Source organism: Protomyctophum bolini (assembly GCF_963924005.1).
Source record: "Protomyctophum bolini genome assembly, chromosome: 10".
NCBI classification, from domain to species: Eukaryota; Metazoa; Chordata; class Actinopteri; order Myctophiformes; family Myctophidae; genus Protomyctophum; species Protomyctophum bolini.
The window spans coordinates 16,068,215-16,091,250 of record NC_137871.1 but is presented as its reverse complement, the minus strand read 5'-3'; the positions used below and the strand labels follow the sequence as shown (position 1 = coordinate 16,091,250).

At 43.2% G+C, this 23,036-nt stretch overlaps 1 protein-coding gene across 1 annotated transcript in view; it reads right to left on the bottom strand.

The window, feature by feature from the left end:
• Window positions 1-22,825, bottom strand: part of slc43a1a (solute carrier family 43 member 1a) — a 36,021-nt gene extending 13,196 nt beyond the window's left edge. The window contains 12 exon segments of the mRNA XM_080774700.1: window positions 527-662; window positions 931-966; window positions 1,076-1,222; window positions 2,674-2,792; window positions 3,017-3,099; window positions 3,101-3,151; window positions 3,387-3,479; window positions 12,880-12,956; window positions 13,115-13,170; window positions 15,326-15,527; window positions 17,254-17,414; window positions 22,659-22,825. Coding sequence (XP_080630826.1) covers window positions 527-662; window positions 931-966; window positions 1,076-1,222; window positions 2,674-2,792; window positions 3,017-3,099; window positions 3,101-3,151; window positions 3,387-3,479; window positions 12,880-12,956; window positions 13,115-13,170; window positions 15,326-15,527; window positions 17,254-17,407 — 1,154 coding nt within the window. The 5' untranslated portion in view covers window positions 17,408-17,414; window positions 22,659-22,825.
• Window positions 22,826-23,036: the final 211 nt, after the last annotated feature.

The window sequence follows — 23,036 nt, the reverse complement described above, 5'->3', positions numbered from 1 at the left end:
TAATTTAAGTCTGAGAGTGTACAAAAGAGTTCCATTTGTACATTCTCAGAGTTACAGACATGTAAGGGTCCATTTGGTTACTAGTACGTATCGATCATTTAGCTGGAGACTCTAGTTGGAACCCCCCCAAGGACATGGGTCACTGGACCAGATGTTGAGAACCAGTTTGCTGGTCTGGATCACTTCCAAACGCAACTTCTCTTTATATTGTTGCTTTGTTTTAGAAGATCCAGTCACAAGGAAGAACACTAGTGGGAGTAGTGTGACGATGTTGCTTGCTATGTGGTCCAAATTGGCTTAATATGGCAATGTTACATGCTGCTTAAGTGAAACATAGACATTAGTCCAAATGAGCCCCAAACAATAACCCGTTGACACTGTGTTCATGTTACTTTTTGACCATTTGTGGCATGGGTTTGGTGGAGGAGAGCGTTCCATGATTTCAACCGACTGTTTGCCTATTTTCACCTATTATGACATGCCCAGAAAAGGGACATATGTGGTTAATATATCAATCTCCTCTTACATGGTGTCTATGTCTGAGGTGTGACTCTTCTCCACCTTGCACTCCTTCATCCTCCAGTCCATGATGTAACCAATCAGAGGACAGGTCACCAGGCACACCAGCTGCAGTGTGCCAAAGATGGACGCGTAGAAACTCACTGAGGGAGACAATGGAAAATGACATCATGTAACGACGTACTATAACAGCTAAAGAAATGGGGGTAAGACACAGCATACTTGAGTCTGGAAATCCGGCCTCGGTTATAATTCAGGCCAGTTGACTGATGGTACCCTGGTTTTGTGATGACATTACACAGACCTATGATTTCACTCTGGCAGATTCGCCTGGTTTCCAGGCTATATGTGCATAGCCACACAACAAAGAATACACAGATCATCAACCTCATGCATAAACCACATACTCACCATTCTCCGCTGCCTTTAATGCCAGCTGGTCGGACGCTGAAGAGGGAAAAAAAAAAAAAAAAAAAGATTTAAAAGAAATAAATCATCATAACCCGTAACATAATTATATACAAATATACACACAGATTAATGTAGGCTAACTCACGGTGTTGTGCGCCATGGGTAACCATGAACTCCAACATCTTGTTCACAGCTCCCATGAAGAAGATGATCCTCAGCTGGGACATTCCCATGGTAACCAGACTCCACAGGAAGATGGCAGAAAACACAGAGCTACGGAATGATTTGACATCTGAGGGAGAAAAAGATAAGTTAGTGGCACTGGTGAAATGAAATTCTCTTTGTCATCCCACAAGAGTATTCTTAAACACTTAAACCCTAGTTTAAACTTACTTGTAGATCTTGTAGTTCTGAAAGCTGTAACTTAGAAGGCCTCTTCCCCCCCCCCCCCCCCCCCCCCCCCAACACCCAACACACGTTTTGGTATTGTCATTTATACACTGTACTGTCTCTTGTCTGCACACACATCTCACACACGCCGTTATACGTTACGGGCCGATTCATACTGCAGTACTACGATCCTGTTTCCTACCTGCTGCTCCATCTGTCTGTCGGTGTCAAACAGAAACAACCACGCGGTCATTTAATTATTTAATATCTCCGACCGACGCGGACCCCACGCGGACATATAATTATGGAAGGGGGAGAGGGGAAAACACCACAAGAGTGACTAATCATCAGGCGAACTTTGTTGTTAGCAGTTAGCCACCATAGCCGAGCTTAATGCATTGACTGGCTCCAACTCCACTCGTCCAGTTGTAAACATTGCCAACGTGGCAAACGCAGTTCTTTTAACGAGCCATGTTTAACCATATAGTTATGTTTTACACACACACACACACACACACACACACACACACACACACACCCTTGTTGTGTGTTTCCCCCTCTCCCTTCTTTCATAATAAGGATATAGTCCACGTGACCATCAAAGATCGCTCTACGACATGCTATGGTTGTTGTTATTGGTGGCAGTGAGTTCACCATAGATCTGCTCTTTCTTTGGATGAGTTTTCCAGGAAATGTTTTTATGTTAAATAAGCCATGGTACTAATGTGACCATGGCTTATTAATGTCTCAAGCTGTTTACAGCCTTATTGCTTTAACACACTAATAGCCCATGATATATCCAACCGTTTTATGGCCTTCGAGAAATAGTGGCTTGTGTTTAAGATTCTCAATTAGTACGGGAGGCTATGAGTGTACGGCACGTCGGCACCTATGGATCCTAACATGGTACATGTTGAGTCTACTGAAACCTATGGATCTACTGATCCTATGTTGAGTCTACTGAAACAGAGCCTTCTATTGGAGAGTTGCATCAATGAGGGGTCAGAAACACCGCCGGTCACGTGGTTCATGTAACTCCAAATAGTGACAAACACTCATTTACCCCAGTGCATTCCGTACACTTCTGGTTCAGGGCTTTGTCACTATTCTAATAGAAGTCAATGTAGAAGACCTGGCTCGCTGAAGTGACCGGGAGTAACGCAACTCTCCTAATATGGCTGTATACTGAGCTACAGTGCACCCTGTGTGTGTGTGTGTGTGTGTGTGTGTGTGTGTGTGTGTGTGTGTGTGTGTGTGTGTGTGTGTGTGTGTGTGTGTGTGTGTGTGTGTGTGTGTGTGTGTGCGTGCGTGCAAATGTTTTCCCGTTCAGTTTCAGAATGTATGTTGACTCACGTGCAGTCTCAGTAGGTAGTTTCTCCATGGAGTGTTGGACATCTCCATTCTTCTGGTTCAGTCTTTCTCCCACCACCTTCTGATCGCCTGAAGACAGCTCTTGAAGCACCATGATCTTACTGTTTCACAAACACACACACACACACACACACACACACACACACACACACACACACAGCGATGTTGATAAGTGAGACGACTGAATATTACATGGAACCAAGGGGCGAAAACAGAAACAGCCATTGCAATTTGGTTTCTGGCTATCCTTGATTACAAAGTGTATTGAACTCAGGTGACATGTTTGGACTTGGGACTAACTGGGGTGATGGACGGCTACACTGACCTGTAATCAACCTCACTAGGTGTAGGGAAGCCCTCGGTTGGCCAGTTAAGGAAACAGTTGCAGAAGACGAAAGCAGCAAACACCCGCCCACACCCACATGATGATGTTGAAGGACACTCCTGCATCGTAGACCATCTGGAAAGACAAGAGAGATATTTGTTAAATATTAGGCAACTATTAGTGCGCACCACGCAACTTTTCCAGGTGCTCCTCTGAGAACTAACTCAAAAAGGTTATGTGTACCCCTGATTATATACCCTGCCTTTATATGGATATGTGGGTTCTGCACAAAATGTAATTCATGTCCCCAGTTCTGAGACCTCGTGCTCTATTACAGACAAAGTACTGAAGACATGTCGTCTTTGGTTACCTTCAGTCCAGGGAAAGTCACAGCAGAAGAGGCATAGGAACCAATCATCAGGGACAGGATGGTTGAACTCCGGCTGCCAAACATGTTGGTGAGCTGGAAGGAAGAATTAAATTAATTGTGAGGCACAAACATTCTCTTTTGAAAACGGCACTGAAGTTGTGACACAATGATTGGTTTATGTTTAGCACATCTGCATTGTGAGATTCAATGTGCATAGAAGGAAAACTGTAGTGAAGTGGGGGTGTAATACATTGATTTGTCCAGCAGAGGGGGTAAGCTCCTGCGTGTAAAGCAAGGTGTGAAATGCACGCATGACAGACAGACAGACAGACAGACAGACATACTAATGACACAGGTGTCTGGGTATTTTTTAAATAAATTATTTAGATTAGGATTAATGTTGGGGAAGCTGAGCCTAGTCAGCAGTAATATAAGTCTGCAAGCTTGCTCCTTTCTAGGCACATACATGGCATAGATGATGATGACACACATCAATGTGTGTATAGACTCAGAGCAATGGGAACCAGGCACTGACTCTGAGCACATCATATATTGGGTCGGCCTATTTACAGTATTAACCCCTTTTGGGCGGGAACTCCTTTTGGTGTTAGCATCATGCTATGCTTTAGCTATTGAAAAATAGCAGATCTACAAGCTCATAGCGCGCCACGAGCTTGTAGGTCTGCTATTTTCTTTTAAATCGAAGAACGACTGACATAGAAACAGCTTTTTCAGAAAACTGTCAGGATGTAGAAGACATTTTTAGAATCTGATCTCAGGTCAAAATGGTTTAAGGAGCTTACCTAAACTAAACAATGACCTATTGTACTTTCAGCATGCGCATTGTCCTTTGATTAGAGATTTAAATGGGTCAATCATGATTATAAAATCACATGGCAAGGATTTGAAGTGTGCAGCATGACAAGCCAACCATTCTCTCCCCAACGCCAAAGCACCCGTTCCTAAACTTGCTCCGTCGACTTTCAAATGAATCTGTCCCATAGTTCAGGGGTCCTTGAGTACTGTCATTTTTCGGTGTCCTCATACCAATCAAAGAATGACGAATGTAACAATGGCTGAAGAGTGTAACTGTGTGTGTGTGTGGGTGTGTGTGTGTGTGTGTGTGTGTGTGTGTGTGTGTGTGTGTGTGTGTGTGTGTGTGTGTACGTGGCATTCATTAATTTATTTTGTATCTATTTGATTAATTTTATTCTTTATTTTAAAATACCTTCTTACATTTATTCCTTATGTAAAGCACTTGGAATCGCTTGTGTATTAAATGTGTCTTATACCTTACTGTATCTACTGTAAACAGGGCAAATTGTTTAGGAAGAAGTTATTTTTGAGGTGTGTATCTGGTATCTGATCCCCCACCCATTACTTTTTAATGCGTGGTTGATTTTGTGATTGTGATCTCCCTGTATCTGTTTTGAGTTTGAGCCTATCAACAGCACTTTGGCGTTTCAGTTGTGATTTAACACAAGCCTGCTGTGCACGGGACAGCTTCATGGCGGGAAGCTAAGAATGACAAATAACTTACATGAGAGGAAGGTGTTCCAGTAATCGTTTCACAACATATAGATGTTCCTTTCCTGGAGTGTGTGGGTAAGACCACCGTTTGCATGTGCGCATACTTGTTGGCACTGTCTGCTGCCCTGTTAGTTACTGACAGCTACAACATTTAAATCTGGTCCATTTGGTTAGATTGGCGCAATCTCAGAGTTTAATTAATATTGAGGATTTTACAGTATAATAGCTGATGCTGGACTGGATTGTGCGTGCGTGAGTGCGCTTCAGTGTTGGGGTTAACACAGGTCTTACTAGAGACCAAAAAAACAAAACAGAGGCGGCTCCAGCCAGGTAAACATTTTTGAGTGAAGCTTATCACTCAAGCTAAATGGAAAACACCCCCCGAGAACAGCCGTCCTCATTCAGAACTTCTGAGAATCTAAATATTTCACAGCCTGTTAGCAGCGATTAGATGATATGTGGAATGCTGGGCCCTCTGTGTACACAGGGAAGTATGTATCTCTTACTAATGTTAAAGCAAAACTATTCCAGCCATGTTAGATGTCAGCGAGCTGATGTTTGCTTTTCAAGTGTAACAGCTGAATTCTAGTTGAAGTACTGTATGTGCACGCTGGCGTGTGTGTGTGTGTGTGTGTGTGTGTGTGTGTGTGTGTGTGTGTGTGTGTTGCTTGTGTGCATGAGAGAGCAAGAGAAAGTATAAATACGGCACTGTAGAAATGCTCTAAATGTAAAAGTCTGTAATAACATTTACTTTACGAACATACTTTCAAGTGTATAACACTATTTTCAAATGGCCGAAATGTATACCGTATACAGCTGAAGTGGGTATTGTATGTTTTGTAATAATAATCCAAATCTACAAAGTAACTAACTAAAGTTTTAAAATAATTGTAATTAGGTAAACGAATAATATTTGCCTCAGAGATGTAGTGGAGTAGAAGTAATTGCAAAATACTCCAGTAAAGACCTCAAAATTCACTTGAGTGAAAGTACTTGCGTGTGTGTGTGTGTGTGTGTGTGTGTGTGTGTGTGTCACTGTGTTTGTGCGTGCGTGCATGCGCGTGTGTGTGTGCGCGTACATCAGCACGTGTAAACAACAGCGAGCCAGATTCACATCATGCAGAGTGTTCTGACAGCTCCCATGAAGAACATATTTCACACTTGGAGCACATGCCCCTCCTGCCAGGGGGAGGTGGAGGTGGGGACCCAATGCCACGTGACACCAGGAAGGAGACGCCACCTGCTGTCACACAGCCAGCCACAAAGGAAGGACAACACTGGCCATTCAATTACCATGACTTCTGGATCCAACTGAAGTGGATCTATTTTGGCGCTTGTTTTACTTTGGAGCTTTTCTTAGATTTTATTACTTTTTAATGTTTTTTTTAATTATTTTCTGTGAAGTGCATTGAGCTGCAAATGCTATATATATATATATATATATATATATATAGCATTTAAATACATATTAATCTAATTTCATTTGAGTATATCTGACGCAATCGTTTATTTATGCCCAAAGATATGAACAAGTACACAACACTTACTGTAAGCCCTATATATTTCATCATACAACAAATGGCAAAAATCCCCTATAATGACATGCCCAAAATAGGGATGCTAGGTTGAAAGGGGTTAAATGAACATTCAGGATTTTACTGTGTAGCCTGCCCCGGGATGCACTTACATTACAACAGTAACACTGAATATATGGAAGAGATTATGAGGTGCGGATTTGGCAGAGAAACGGACAGCGGGGAGATGGAGGGTGAGCGCAACAGAGGAAAGACAGAAAAAGACATGAAAGAAAGAAAGACAAGAGAGGGAAGGAGAGAAAGAGGGAGGAGAGAGTGTCACGCTTTTGGGTTCCTCTCAGATCTTTTCAAACCACAGCTGCAGCTCTCAGTAAAGTTCACAGCGGGAAACACTAAACCACAGCTGATCGGGACCAGCTTCTTCTGTCGACCTCAGACCCCATCCGCACCCCCTACCCCCACCCTACCCCCACCCTACCCCCTTTTCCCAACCCCTTTTCTACCGATTTCCTTAAAGAGGAAACTGAGCCCCAAACGTTGCTCATCTCGGCGTAAAGCTGCGTCAATCCAACGACTGACATTGAACTAGATATTGAACTACTACGTGGTTTCACCAGAAACAGTGCTGCCTCTGGTTCTCTCAAACCACATCATGTAACTACGTGGTTTCACCAGAAACAGTGCTGCCTCTGGTTTTCCTCAAACCACATCATGTAACTACGTGGTTTCACCAGAAACAGTGCTGCCTCTGGTTTTCCTCAAACCACATCATGTAACTACGTGGTTTCACCAGAAACAGTGCTGCCTCTGGTTTTCCTCAAACCACATCATGTAACTACGTGGTTTCACCAGAAACAGTGCTGCCTCTGGTTTTCCTCAAACCACATCATGTAACTACCATGTGGTTTCACCAGAAATGGTGCTGCCTCTGGTTCTCTCAAACCACATCATGTAACTACGTGGTTTCACCAGAAATGGTGCTGACTCTGGTTCTCTCAAACCACATCATGTAATTACTGCATGGTTTCACCAGATACAGTGCTGACTCTGGTTCTCTCAAACCACATCATGTAACTTTCCATTTCACTGCTTCTTTGTGTCTTTGACTTACTCAGCCATTTTTTGACCAAGTTCTCTCCAAATTAACATGCCATATGGTCTGTGTGCCATGTGTTGTTTACGACCATTTCATTTACTGTATCTACCAAATATTTCTGACAGTTCTTACTATTCCATTCATTATCTCTGTGCCACGAGGTGGCAGCAGAGTGTAGGTAACCTGCCAGGGGTTTTTGCCTCTATTTGGTCGTCTTAATTTCCGGTTTTCCAGCCTGGAGACCACCAATGTAACGATTGTCTATTATTAGCGTTAGCTCACACTGTTTACCTTTAGCCAGAAACGTTAACATGTCGGGAGCGATGCAGTACAAACCACAAATGACATCCGAACCTCGTATGCATCAGAAAAACCATGCAGTGCACTGCTCGTAGTTTCAGAGATACAAGGCATTGAAAATCCTACTTTGACTGGAGGTAAATGGGCAAAGATGGGGGGGTGACGGAGGCGTTGCCTAGCAACCGGACCAACGTTAAAACCTGATTTTCGGCTACACCGCTTCATGTTATGGTGTAAAGGGGCCGGTGTAAAGTCACAGTCACATGGTGAACAGAGTATGATGTAAGAGCAAAATGGCCGCAGTGTGAATAATGTCAATGTCTTGTGTTTGTCCAGCAGTGTGCTAATCTCTTTAGGTTTGCAGATTACACAGTGAACAGAGGACCTAGTCACTGATGCTGGATTAGCTAATCAACTTGACTTGGCAGATTAAGATGAAAGTCTGTCAACCCTGGAAGGGGGTCCCCTCCTCTGTGACCCTTCCTGGGGTTTCTTCCTTTTTCCTCCGTCACAGGCTTTCTCTTGGGAATGTGTCTTGCCCAATTGAGGGTCTAAGGACAGGGGGTGGTGTTTGTTTCCTTGTAAAGACTGTAGCAGTGACAATTAATCAAAAAACCATCGCGATCTAGATGTCATTTCTCAATTTGAGCAAGAATCGTGCAACACTAGTTGGCTGTCCAATTCATTTTAGTTACTCTTATGTTTTTGCTACAAGAGAGAGACTTTAAGAGATGTTTAAGTCAAGCACTTTGATGTTGTCTGTTTAAACAGTCACAGTAGTTGGCTCCAGGTGCCACATTTTGAATGTAATGTTCAGCAACTAAACTACAGACTAAAGACTATAAATATTTACATGGACAAAATGAGAAACGTGTGATAATCGTGATCTCAATTATTAATGTGGAAGAAAATCGAGATTCACATTTGAGCAAGAATTGTGCAGCACTAATTCAGGGCAATACAGAGCTATATTTGAGTTGAGTTGAATGAGTTGCTTTGTAATCCCTCTTAGAGGATGGCCAATATGACTTTTACTGCTGAGACAGCTGAGAACATTCAACAGCGACACCCTAGCCACGTGCCAAGAAGAAAGCCCTCCATGCCTCCAAGTCCATGAAGGCAGTGTACATGAAAAACAACATCACAAGCTAGCTGGCAGACCTTCACCATCCACTCAATGTCAACGCAACAAAAATTCAGTACGCTCATGCAACATATCATGCATTTGTTGCAGCAGCCTGAAATGTCTGTACGTGAACCACTGTTATAGACCAGTGCGATCCCAAATCATGCTCCAGTGAAACACATTGGTGGCTTGCTAGCTGGCTTTGACAAAACACCACCTGAATAGAGCCACTGTCGCAATGTGAATCTACATACAGGCCATTAGGAGCCCCTCCTATACCCAGCTTTGTGTGTTTCCAATTTGCAATGATTTGATAGGCTGAGCATGGAATGTGATGTATGATGATGTATGACGATAAGAGCGCAAAAAAAAACAATAGAACACACACATCCACTAACTGAACGCCAGGTGCTGGGCCGAAGCAAACAATATAAAAGAAAGTAAGGTCCGGACACTGGACTGAGCTCCAAAAGCTTATTTATTTTATTTTCTGACCACAGTGACATGACGTTTGGAGCCTCACGGCTCTTCATCAGACCTCTGATGAAGAGACGTGAGCCGTGAGGCTCCCTGTGGTTTTGGAGCTCAGTCCAGTGTGTGGATGATAAGAGCGCCCCTCACTTCACACAAGTGTGATTTTATATTCCACTAAACATTTATATAGGCCTACAGTACATTATTGAAGCACACCCATAATATAAATAGAATAGATATGTGGCAGCTCAATGTGTGACTGCCAGAGCCAGTGAACGCTGCGTGCGAGACTCAAACGCATAACATAACATAACATAACTCAAACGCAGTGGGACTGCAGCATAACATGGACTGTTACGACCACAACCCTTCGAAGACGTTTTTGTTATGATAAAGTGCTCACATTTGAGGGACCTTATGCCATATTGCAGATTTTGCAGCAGACATCAACATGATTGTGGGTGCGTGTGTGTGTGCGTGTGTGTGTGTAATGGGCAGCCCGTGCCCTGACAATATCAAGGACCTTGCACACAGACTACACAGCTAAAGTCGTGATCATTGACAAACCAGCTGGATTGGAAGTGACTGTTCATATATTGTACGGGTGACCTTTTTGGTGATGACACAATGAGTGAAAGAGTTTTAAATGTTTATACCGGTATTTATTGACACTGAAGTTGAATTATGTTTGTCACCTGTCTCTCCTCTGCAGTGCTGGCACTCCTCTCTAGATTGGAGGGTGCCAAGTACTGTAGAGGAGGAGGGGTGTTTGTTCATGTCTGTATTATTATGTTTGGTCTTATTTATGTTAGGTTCTCTAAATTAATTGGGCCTGTGAAATATATAGTGAATTTGTATATTTAATATTCCTTAGTTTAACATATAGTAATGTGGAAGAATTACTCGTAGGCCTTAGTTGGCCGTGTGGTTGAGTTAATTATTTACCACTTACTGATTAGGGGATGGTTTGCCCCACCTGTATAAAAGCAGGATTGTTGCACGTCGTGAAGGGAGTTCAGTATGACTTTAGGCTAGTTGAGACGGTGTCCACCCATTATTCTGAGTATATATTGTCTCCCAGCTTTCCACAAAATAATAGCAGCAAATGCTCGATAGTGGGCTCAATAAAGACCCGGCTAAAATGCCTAAAATGTACTTGTGGAACTGTCTACTTCCTGGAGCCTCCGACTATCGGCTGGCAATATCACAGAGTGCGACCAGCCAGGTGCTCTCCCTCCCTATAACAGAGAGGTGTTTCAGCTCCCCTACATGCAACATGGTTTGTGAGAGCTGTGTCACTGACAAGGCGTTGAGTCACATTATGTGTACAAACCACAACAGTGTACGTGTGAAAAGGAAGATCTAAAACCTTTCGACATTTCAATAGTTTAATATACTTCATTGTTCAATATACTCTATGCTATAATAATATACCAGTAAGACGCGCAAACGCGGGAAGCGAACGCAGCTCGTAAATATTTGGGTTTTGGACGTATAGCTGCTTTGGGGACTCCTTATATGGTTATGGCTGAGTCATGGTGACACAAATCACTCAGCTCCATATATGGGCACAAAAGCGGGACAGACAGACACACAGACAGACAGACAGACAGATAGACAGACATGATCTACTAGGTCTCATAGTAAGTGCTCACTGCGTTCGCAACAACTGTAGATGATGCCGTTTGTAAAAGAGAACTGCCCCCTCAAAGGCCTTACTTTAAAGTAGCATCTTCTTCGCAATCAATTACCTTGTATGGTTAGGTGATATATTAGTTACAAGATATATGTGACTGTCACATAATCTCACTGGGTCGGAAGATAAGGACACAGGCACACGCAGGAAAAGCAGAGAGCACAGACGAAATAGAGAGAAAGTGCCCTTGCATGTCATGTGTGTGGTGGGCAGGGTGAGGGTGTGTGGGCAGCCCACTGCCCTGATTGGCCATTGGCGCTAGTGGGAAACACTTTCCATCTGTGACAAGGCCATGTGCACATGGGAACAACGGAAACATTCTGATAACACAGAACAGAATGCTCTTCCACATACCTGCCGGGGCGCAGGGCATATGACAAAACAATGTTGGTGTACCATTTGACACGTCACGCGACTGACGACACACACAGATAGCCCCCCGGGTTCAGACTACCCAGCATCCTTTTAACTAACATTCTGACCTTCCTTTGAAAGAACTCAGCACTAGTAATTTCCATACACTACAAGCTCAATTCTAGAATGGTAGAATGGTAGAATGGTCCCAATATTCCGACCTCCCATAATTCCGAAAAATGCAAATAATTAAGAATTCCCATAGGTCCGACATCCCGTTTTCTCGACCATATTAAACCCATAATCCGTAGAGATATCAGGGGAGAGCTGCGAGCCAGGGACTCATTGAAGGTGAAAAAGCCTGTAACAGTTCCTGTTTGTTTTCTTGAGTATAATGTTCATTTCAAGTGTTAATTTTGTTGTTTTTGGAATGTTTACTTTTGGCCAGCATTATTTATTTTTGTACCGGCTTGCACTGTGTACTGTAAGGCACTTTTAAAGGAAAATAAAATGCCTAAAATGTACTTGTGGACCTGTCTACTTCCTGGAGCCTCCGACTATCGGCTGGCATTATCACAGCGTGCATGTGCGTGTAACCAGCCAGGTGCTCTCCCTCCCATAACAGAGAGGTGTTTCAGCTCCCCTACATGCAACATGGTGTGTGAGAGCTGTGTCACTGACAAGGTGTTGAGTCACATATGTGTACAAACCACAACAGTGTACATAGAGTACAGGTATGGGAAGGAAAATACAAAATAGGAATGAGAGAAAGTGCCCTTGCATGTGTGTGGTGGGCAAGGTGAGGGTGTGTGGTCAGCCCACGGCCCTGATTGGCCATTGGCGCTAGTGGGAAACACTTTCCATCTGTGACAAAGCCATGTGCAACTCAGACGGAAACATTCCGATGCAGTTTAGGACACCACGCACGCTAATAACACAGAATGCTCTTCCACATACCTGCCGGGGTGCAGGGCATACTGTATGACAAAACAATGTTGGTGTACCATTTGGCACGTCATGCGACTGACGACACACACAGATAGCCCCCAGACACAACACAACACCCTTTTCCCTCAGCTACACAAATACGGGTTCAGACTACCCAGCATCCTTTTAACCCATTTAGGCCAGTTTTCTGAAAAACCCAAAATGGGTTCCTGCCCAGAATGGGTAACTAACATTCTGACATTGTGTCAAATTACTTTTTGTTTTTGTGTTATACAGTAGCTCACAAATAGGTTCTATGTTACCCCAAAAACATGAACAAATACTGTTGCAACGGGGAAACAGACTGTATACTTTACTGCTACAAGACACTCTATTTCGTTACAGGTTGTTTGTCTATGTGTCTTTCTCTCTTTTGAACCATTTCTATGTCTTACTGTGAGGGAGGTGAACGTCATACAGATTCCACTGAATCCATTTAAGGAGAGGGCCAGGAAGATGAGCGCTGACAGGGCTGGAGAGAAGAGAAGGACGAAAGAAGGAGAGGTTACATTGAGTTATCTATAATTGGCATGAACACGTCTCTGCTCCTTTCTGGGTCAGATTTTTGTCGTGTGTTTTTAATATGTGCATGTGACTGTTGTGCGTGTGCAGGTGTTTCAGTGCACATACCACCAGGGTTGTATGCCGAGATAGACATCATGATACAGGAGAGCCCGAAAAAAGAACTGTGAAAGAGAGACAAACACAGGAGAGCAACAAACTATTAAACTCCCAAAACACAAAATACCTCTTTCATTCTTAAGCTGTCTAAACGTGCTGCAACAGGTCCGTTTGACTGCCTGAAGCAAAGACAAGTCTAGCAACACCCAGAGGGCCAGCCGCTATGGTCACTCATAGCCCTGCAGCGTCTTTAAACATATCAGAGTCAGATGGATCACACGCTGAATTTTAATGGGAATTAGTTTGTAAATATGTCATTATGACAACTCCGTGTGGGCTGTGGGGTCCCCGGAACTTCCAGACACGCCCAGGGAGCCGGTCCCGGTTCCGGCGTGCCGCCCCGCGTCCGAAACGGTTGAGAAATGACAGTTACCAAGTGGGGGTCCCCAGGGGGTCCCTGTACTGTACTGTATTGCTGTACTGTACTGCAGGGGTTCTCAACCCGTGGGTCGCGACCCCTCAGGGGGGGGGGTCCCCAAATTATAAATAAAAAATAAAAAAATAAAAATTGCAAGATTATTCATGGTGTATTGTAGCAGTCAATTTATATTGGGGGTCGGGAGGGGGCGGCGGTCCCGAGACATTGCCAAACCATTTCCGCGGGTCCCCGGCCAATCATGTTGAGAACCCCTGCTGTACTGTACTGATACACCTGAAATTATCATATATACAGTTAATATGTATAATGGTAGGCTGCACAACAGTGACACACAAGCAAATGCAATTTCCGTGCTCAGGTACACAGGTAGCCAGCCAGCCAGGCACACACAAAGCTGCTCAGACACAGGTAGCCAGCCAGCCAGGCACATACAAAGCTGCTCAGACACAGGTAGCCAGCCAGCCAGGCACATACAAAGCTGCTCAGACACAGGTAGCCAGCCAGAAAGGCACACACAAAGCTACTTAAGGAGCTACTTAAGGAAGTGGTTGCACCACTTAAAGATAATCGAATCGGTCTGATTCGACTGCAAAATGTGCCAATCTCAGTTGAATCATGAAAAATAAATGCAATAAAGGATCATTCCATTTGGGCTGTGAGGGTTGATTAATGTCTGATTTAACATATAAATATGAATAACATAACATAAATCAGACATATGTTTTCTCCCAATAAATCATGATATATATATATGCTATTTTTGGTAAACTATTAGTTAATTAATCTATCTATGAATGCACCAAGTCTCTGTCTGTCTGGCCGGTGTCGAGTCGGTCGGACCCACAGTTGTCCAGAACCGCCCCAAAAAGGCCTCTGCCCAGGTCTGGACAGGGCCCCTGCCCAGTGTCCGATATATGGAGCTGGCCTGTTCTGATCATTCTGTTGTCTGCATAGACTCCATATTTGGGCGTGCCTGACAAAAAACTCCATATATGGGCATATAAGGGACACAGACAAAATATCTGGGTGGGGCATGCATTTCCAACTTGCATCGTTTCAAGTAGTCCAGTGCCCAAAAGGCACCTCTGTAGAGGCTCCAACGCATAATATCTGGGTGGGGCATGCATTTCCAACTTGCATCGTTCCAAGTAGGCCAGTACCCAACGGGCAACGCTCTAGTATAACAAATTAGGCCAATCTCTCTTTTTTTATGTCTTATTCAACTAAGAGATTGGCAGTCGAATCAGTTATATCGATTAGTTGACTATTCGACTAATCGAGGTCAGGTCAGGCCTAGTATCAACAACCACTGAAGGAAATATCTGCTATGCTAATATAGGAAGGGAAGTACAATTTTCGACTGTATTCATATTTGTCCCACCAAATTCATACAGCTATTAAGGAATCTGCCCTTTACTATGCATTCCTTTCACATGGACATTGGTGTGCCCCGCCTCTATTAATTCATTCAGCTGCTAAAAGAGAACAATAGCAGTAGTCTCTCCTACTTTAGGAATGTAATCCATCCAGAAGTGATTTTAACTTGGCTATGTCACTACGAGCTGGCTATCACTTTAACTCTACATGCATGGCCTTCAAAGCACCTTACCTAACTTTTTTTCACGGTGTCAACTGAGGCAAACATTCTATTCCTGAAAAGAAATGTGAGGTGTAGGATGTTTTGTAATATTTCAAAATAATAATAATAATCACAACCATTCCAGTGTCATGATATAACAAACTCTTGTTGAATCTTGAATTTCTGTGAATATTCCTATTACCTGCCGACCAGGCGAATGGGTCGTGGCCCATACTTGTCCATCAGGATACCAAGGGGCAGGGTAGTGGCACTGAGCAAGAAACTGCCAATGGTGAAGCCCAGATTAAGCATCTCTTCCTGGTCCACACAGCTGAGATACGCCTCGTCCGCCTCCCTTGAAGTTGTGTTGTCAAGGCTCGAGTGAACCACCACTGAGTTATTCTCTATGTGAGGGAAGAAAGATGGGTTGAGAATAAGTCTGTGTGTTGTGTGTACCGTAGATGTGTTTGTTATTTGTGGGTGTGTTTGCACATCTGAACACACAATATATATCTTATATTTTATTCACAAATTATTTTAGTAATTGTGTCCTCAAAATTTGAGTAAGAAATCGCCTGCACATAATTTTGCACGCTGTGATAAGTGGCAGAGGGAGAGAGATGTCATCAGACATTGCCCAACACTCTCCTCATAACAAGATTGCCACCTTCTCAATGTGAGGATGGAGAGAAGGGATAGAGTATAATGTATATTAGAGACCAGCGGATGGCGGATTTAGCCGTGGATGCCGCGGTTAACCGCAGTTTAGGGTCGGTTTAGGGTCAATGGAATATATTATTAATTAATATCGGATAAACCACGGGTGAAATAATGCTGGAAATAAATTAATGGCATCCATCTATAGGTTTTATAACTTTTAAAACAGAATTAAATTAATGACATCTATCTATATTCTATAGCCTTATAATATAGTTTTTAAAAGGCACAAAATCTCGGCGTGCGTGCGTTTGTAGTATTTTAATATTTTCCATCAGGCACAAATTAGACGCCTATATTGGCTAAGGAAGGACCACAACAACAAGTGGTCTGCTAGCTGCTAGGCTAACAGGCAGCTGAGAGTATGAAAGAAACTTACAACTAACTGAAACAGAAGGGAAGAATATAAGTTTGGCGTGGGACTCGGTGCCATGGGACTGCATGGGAGCGAGGGCTGGATATACGTATGCCACATGAAAAGACATGAATGACTGAACGGGCGGCAGCCTTGTTGCCATGGAAATGGGAATATACAACCAGAACTTTGGTGAACTGTCGGCAGTGGTGAGTGACACAACTTATAAATAGCCGATCTACATGCTCACAACGCGTCGCAGCGAGCCAGCGGCGCGTTGTGAGCTTGTAGTTGGCTATTCTACTGTATACAGTATACACTTTTGCTTCCCTGCAGGGGATTTCGGGTGGTTGCGGATATATAAATTGGATTATTTAATTAATGCGGTCGGATAACGGGCGGATTCGGGACAAAAAAGCTCATCCACTGATCTCTAGTGCACATACTTTGGGTATGTCATATCCCTGAACTGGTATGGACTAGTAACTAATAATTCTAGAGACTGTGCTGTGCTGTGACACAAATGTGTCCTCAACATTTGAGGACGAAATGTGTGGACCGAATGCGCGCTGGGGTTGCCTGGAACGTGTGTCCTTCTGTTCTGTGATGGGATTGGCTGGAAGGTGTGCCATTCTGCACTGTGATTGGCTGGAAAGTAATTCTTACATAGGGCAGGGGACAGAGGACAGGACATTCTGTGCACATATCCCCGAACGGGTATGGACTAGTAGTAGTAAGTATAATTAATAAAACATGATGCTAAAAGCAAAAAAATAAATACTAATAATATCATGTGTCTCTCGATATCCACATGGGAACCTGGACTTTGTGTGGGTCGTCTTCGTCTATGACATATCTATAATTTATGTATGGCAAGGTTTTTTCAGCCCGATACCTATTAACTTCCATTCTAAAGTTTTAGTTAAATACTTATGTGTCAAATCAATGGAAATGCTTATTTGACGGATTCCTGCAGAGACACTAATAAAATAATCAAACATTTGTAATGTACTGTATGTGTGAGTGCGTGGTACGTTTCTTGTCGTTTAAAATTTTACCGTTGCAAAGATGGGAATATAAGCCTTCCCTCTTAAGCATGATGAGCAGGGAGCCCCAGCCAAGCAGCACAGCAGAACACAGCAGGTTCTCCATAACCGCTGTCACTGCCATCCACCAGCGCCGCCCATAGGCCTGGCGGAGAGAAGGTGCCATTGTAGCTCTGCAGGAGAGAAGAAGACAAGTGTCAGAAAAGGAACATTTCTTTTTTTTTTCACTTAATTTTTATTGAAGGAAGAACAGACAAACATAACTAACAAGACAATACGGGAAAGAAAAAAGAAAGAAAAAGGACAAAGAGTAAAAGAAAAAAAGGCTGCATTTTTCACATTACAACAAACATTCAATGAAATCCTATTGCAATATCACTAGGCTGAGAGAAGAGATTCCACTTTTCCCATTTTTTATAGAATTTATCCTCTTGAAGTCTCAGTATGAATGTTAGTTTTTCCATAGAATACAGTTCCTCAATAATGTCCATCCATTGATCTTTCGTTGGTGGGTCCTGTTGGTACCAGCGTTGTGTGATGAAAAGGAACATTTCTAGATTAATTAAATCTAACAATGCAAATACACCAATAAAATAGTGAAATGGATTGTTGTGTAAATCCCTGGCAACTCTCATCGCTTTGTATCTCACATTCTGCCAATTGATCTGTCTACTCTGCCATTATTCTGACAATAAAGCAGCTATAGAGCTCACACTTGATCTTGACTGTAGCAATGTCATGACTTTTACACAGGACTCTTGCAAATTAATCTAATTGCAACTGGAAAGCAGTGGGGTTTCAGTTCCACAGAGACACACCACTAATGTGCGCGTGTGCACACACACACACACACACACACACACACACACACACACACACACACACACACACACACACACACACACACAGAGCCAGCACTTCACTGTAACCTCAGTGACCAGTGGCACTCAAATAGGCTTATAGTCCAGTCATGATGACCAGCTTCAAAGACATGGCTGCTTTCTTTACATAATAGCATCATAGTACATCAACATAAACACACAGATCACTGTGACCTGTAACATGACCGACCATACTGGCTTACACCAGTCGTGATGACCTCCCGTGACGTGTGTGCACGTACTGTAGTTGTACACACACATTCAGAAAAATAGTGGGTCGCACTCAGATTTGCAAGAGTACGTTGACTTTTTTTCATAATAATAATGCACAATAAAGGACCGCTAACGGTGGAGTCCGTTGAACAGTAAAGGGGTGGGGTGACTCGCTGGTGTCAAACAGGAAACCCTTTTAACGGTTCTGTATGGGGGTGCCTGCCATCTTCTCTTTTATGTGTGTTAGTTGGGAAATCTAACAAGTACCAGTCACTTGAGTATATGTGCGTCATTCTTTACTATTAAATATTGTTTTCCGCAACTTCAAATGGCAGATATGATTATGAAAACATATTGTTGAACATGTGACTGCATGAGTGAATATACAGACACACAGTAAGAGAGGAAAGAGTGTGCCTGTTTGTATGTGATATGGCGTGTGTGTAATGTGATTAGCGATAGCCCAGCGCACTCCTTTTGTGCTGAAAAGAGCATTTGTAGAGGAGAGATTTCTTTGTAACTGACACCCCATGCTGGAAACACACGACTCCCTCAGCTCTTAACAATGGGCAAGACTGCTAAATGTGCTTATCCGCTCAACCCAGTAAATTTATGATCCACAAATTAGGTTAGTCATTTATAAAAGAATATATTTAATCCAGTGAGGAGACTAGCCCAGGGTCATTGGAGATTTAACTCATAATGAACTATGCTGCTAGTCTTTGGGTTTGACAGCCAAAAAGTAGGGGATTAGGCCTAAAGTAGGTTTAAACTAGACTGCCATCCACTGGATAAGCACTGAGCAAGACTGTCAAACCCATATGTGAAACTTTCTGTCTGCCAGAGGTTTTCCAGCTGTGGTCTTTTTGTGTATTTGTGTGTTGAGTACTCAATCTATTTACTTTACTCTTTCTATATCCGGTCACACAAAGGAAGACTAGTCCTTTCACTGCAAAGGAAAAACAACTGCAATCAGTCTTACACATCCTGCAAAGATGGTAAACTGTCAACTATGATTCACTAATGGGTAAACAGCAGAACAGGCAAGTCTCCATCGCACACGTGCACACATCAACTGGGCCTATGTATAGTAGCTACTGTCACATGAATTAGATTTACTGTGCCATGGCTCCTTGCAATGTCGTGACACGCAATAAACTCACTGAGGCCCCTTTTCCACCTAAAGAACTTTGGTTCTAGAACTGGTTCCGTTCTAGATTGTTGGAACCTTGTTGCTTTCATAGAACCAAGTCATTTTCAGTGTAAACACTCTGACCTGGTTCCATTTTAGTCTGCAAAAAATAGAGCTCATGGTAGTTTTGCAGACATTAGTGATGATGAGTATGCAGCATCAAACCAACTTAAACTCTGCTCTACTACGTTTGTGTCTTGTGTGTGTGTGTGTGTGTGTGTGTGTGTGTGTGTGTGTGTGTGTGTGTGTGTGTGTGTGTGTGTGTGTGTGTGTGTGTGTGTGTGCACATATTTGTAGTGTGTTGTTAACCTGGTTGTAACTTAGTTGGAACCTTTAACCTTTGTGGTCTTGTGTAGCAAGACAATTCTGAATGAAAGTAGGCATTAATCCCCACTCCCCTCCTCTGTGTACCTTTTCCACTTACACAATATTAGAATATTTTTTGTTGTAGACAGAGCATGCAAGACTGTGAATGATCGACTACCAAGGTTTTAAAGGTATACTACATGTGAGGGGCATATAACAAAATACTGTCTTACCCAGTTCAGAACTAACATGGGGGATTTCTAAAACAAAGTAGTCTTGAGAACGGATGAGTGTGGTCACTGTGGTGATGTCCAACTTTAGGATCTTTGCTGTTAAGATAATTAGGCAATTTCTTAATATAAGTAAGGCTTTGTAGATAAAAATCAGATCCGTCTGAACGTAGTAAACAGCAGTAAGATGTTAAACAACAGACAGTAGGCTGACAGTAAATGGGGAGAGAGATGGGGGGAAGACATGCAGTAAAGGCCATCGGGATTAGGAGTCAAACCCGCGGCACACTGCCAGACTGGATTGCCAGCCAAGGTGCCTGGACCACTGAGCTCGTACTGTACTGCACGGGTAGTGTACTGTACTAGTTGAACTGTACTGCTTGTACTGTACTGTACTTCTCGTATTGTACTGGTGATAAACAAAAAAACTCAGCTTCCCATCATCTGTACTGTACTCGTACTGGCGTACTGTACTGTGACTTTTGACTGGTTTCAGCCTCCAGGAAGAAACCCTAAATACAAAGGGAAGAAATCATTGCACATAAAAACCACACCAAGGGGTCTAACATAAGTACTGTCACCTCTTAAACAGAAGACCATGTATTTTGGGATGCATGCCTAGAGGTATTGATAACACATCTGATTATGCTTGGGGTGCATTATACGGTATTCACCCATATTCACACAGCGGATGGCAAAGCACCTACCTACATCGGGAGCAGTCAGGGCCTCTAGTTAGGCAAGACACTAAACCCTTAACTTTGGCATACATGTCTTGCTCAAGGACACTTCAAGATGAACGCAGGAGGAGCACAGGATCAAACTGGGAACATTCCAATTCCAAGATGGCCTTTGGGCCAGTCTACCTCCTGAGCCAGCTACCTCTGAATTCAACAGGACTCTCGCCTCCTTAGATTCTGTTTGCCTACTCTTCCGCACCAAAAAATACCTTGGCAGCAGGAGTGGCATAATTCAACACTGCGCCGTCAGAACATGCTGACAAGCAAACATGGTTTGCAAGCAGCTGTGAGCCTATCGTCATGTTGCTGTTAAGTGTTTGTTATGAGTGGGAGAGGAGAGGAAAGGAAGTGTGTGTTTGTATTAAAACAGGTGAAGTGTGCATGTTTGCATTGTGTAACAGGTGAAGTGTGTATGTTTGTAGGAGTGGGGGAGGGAAATAACAGGTTAAGTAGTAGGCGGGAACTTCCCCAAATAAGGAGGTTGTTTCCTGAAGCCTGGTGCTTGAATGATGCAATGAGGGTCTAATTCTTGGCTATCAAATTGATAGTAGTGGCACAATGTTATGATCATGATATGATAATAACAACCCAATATACAATTTCATATAATATGATAATCATCATTTATATCATCATCATGATATAAATCAAACATTATCCATAAGACTGCTACATGGCCAGTTGCCACATCACGTGTTCTAGGCTAGCCTTTTTAAGGTTTCCATTCCGACTCTTCGCTTTCCCCACGGGGATGTTTCTGACCTTGACCATGCATGTTTATCAACCTCTACAGGACATAAAGGACATTGAGACAAAACTCTTTACTCTCACAAGTTCTAGACAAATAAACGGTTCGCCACGGGAGCCTCTGTTCCCCGAGGAGTCCAAAAAAGCAACCCTGGTGCTTCATAGATGGACACAGGAGGCTCCAACAGCTGTCTCTCCACGGGCATGACCTCAGCTAGTTTCTGGTTACCATCACTGCAGGGCTACGGACGGGTGTAGAACTTGACTATGGCTAGGGATAGCTAGGAATTTAGAAGTCAATGTTAACATCTATTCTTGCTGATCTAATCTAAACGATTAAAACATAGTGTAAAAAAGGGGGCGGGGAAGATTTCCAGACTAATGATCATCAGGCTCTTCCCTATCTCCCCTTTCAGTTTTATAAATACTATACAACAACTACCGGTAGTCTATATTTCGTTGTCTGAGCAAGTAATAAAGTATTGCCACATTTCTTTCTAGACGCCAGACGTCAGACGTAATGAAGTAGTAGTCTGTGTTGTCGACCGGTATACATAAATAAATAAATAAATAAATTCACAAATTGAACCCGTCGTTGACCGGTCCCGGCGTCCCCAGCATCCTTGCGGTGATCTGAGGGGAACCTTTCAGCCAGATGACCACCAGGCCAGAGTGTTCTAGCGACTCGACACCGAGCAGAAGCTGTCCTAACGGCCCGTGCCGTGTGAACGTGAACGCCGTGGACACGGATGCTCATGCTCGCTGAGTCGCTGCCAACAGCCGGCCTGGCCCCTTTGCTTCCCAAGTTCCCAGTAATGTATCCGGTATGTGTTCGAGGAAATCGTTTGTATTTACCCGCCGAATACAAGATGTTCTGGTTTAAAAAACGAAACGAAAAACGGCCAATGCTTTGAAACGTGGTTTCGGTGTTTAAAGGACAGTAGCCTACACACGTGCCACGTGTGTTTTAGAGCCGGCCAAGCAGGCAGGATCAGTTTACCGCTCTTATCTGCCTGATAACTTTACAGTTAATGTCAATAAAGTTAGTAGATTAAACCTGTATTCAACCACGACTCAAGATTAAAAATGAATAAATAAATGGACTTACTTTTAAATGTCTTCTCAGGAAAAAAGAAGAAAATGGGGAAAGTTTCTCTTGAAGTTTTTGATTCCTGAGCTCAGAGGAGAATCAAATATCAGGGATATTTGGTAAGTGTTGAACAGCTTTAACTGTCCCCCCCTGAGCTTCTCTTCTTTAAGACGACTTCAGTTCATTCAAAATGAAAATCTGACTGTGTGTTTACAACCCCCTCTTTTTCTCTAGCCACTACAAACTCCCCCCCTCCTAATTTGACTTATAACTCCCTCCCACTTCCACTGCCAGTCATCACATACACAGAGTACCCATTCAAGGCCTGGATAGTTTACTAGACTTGCTACTGTAACTTAAAGCTTAGTAGCTTACCTAGGGTAGCCCCACTAGCCC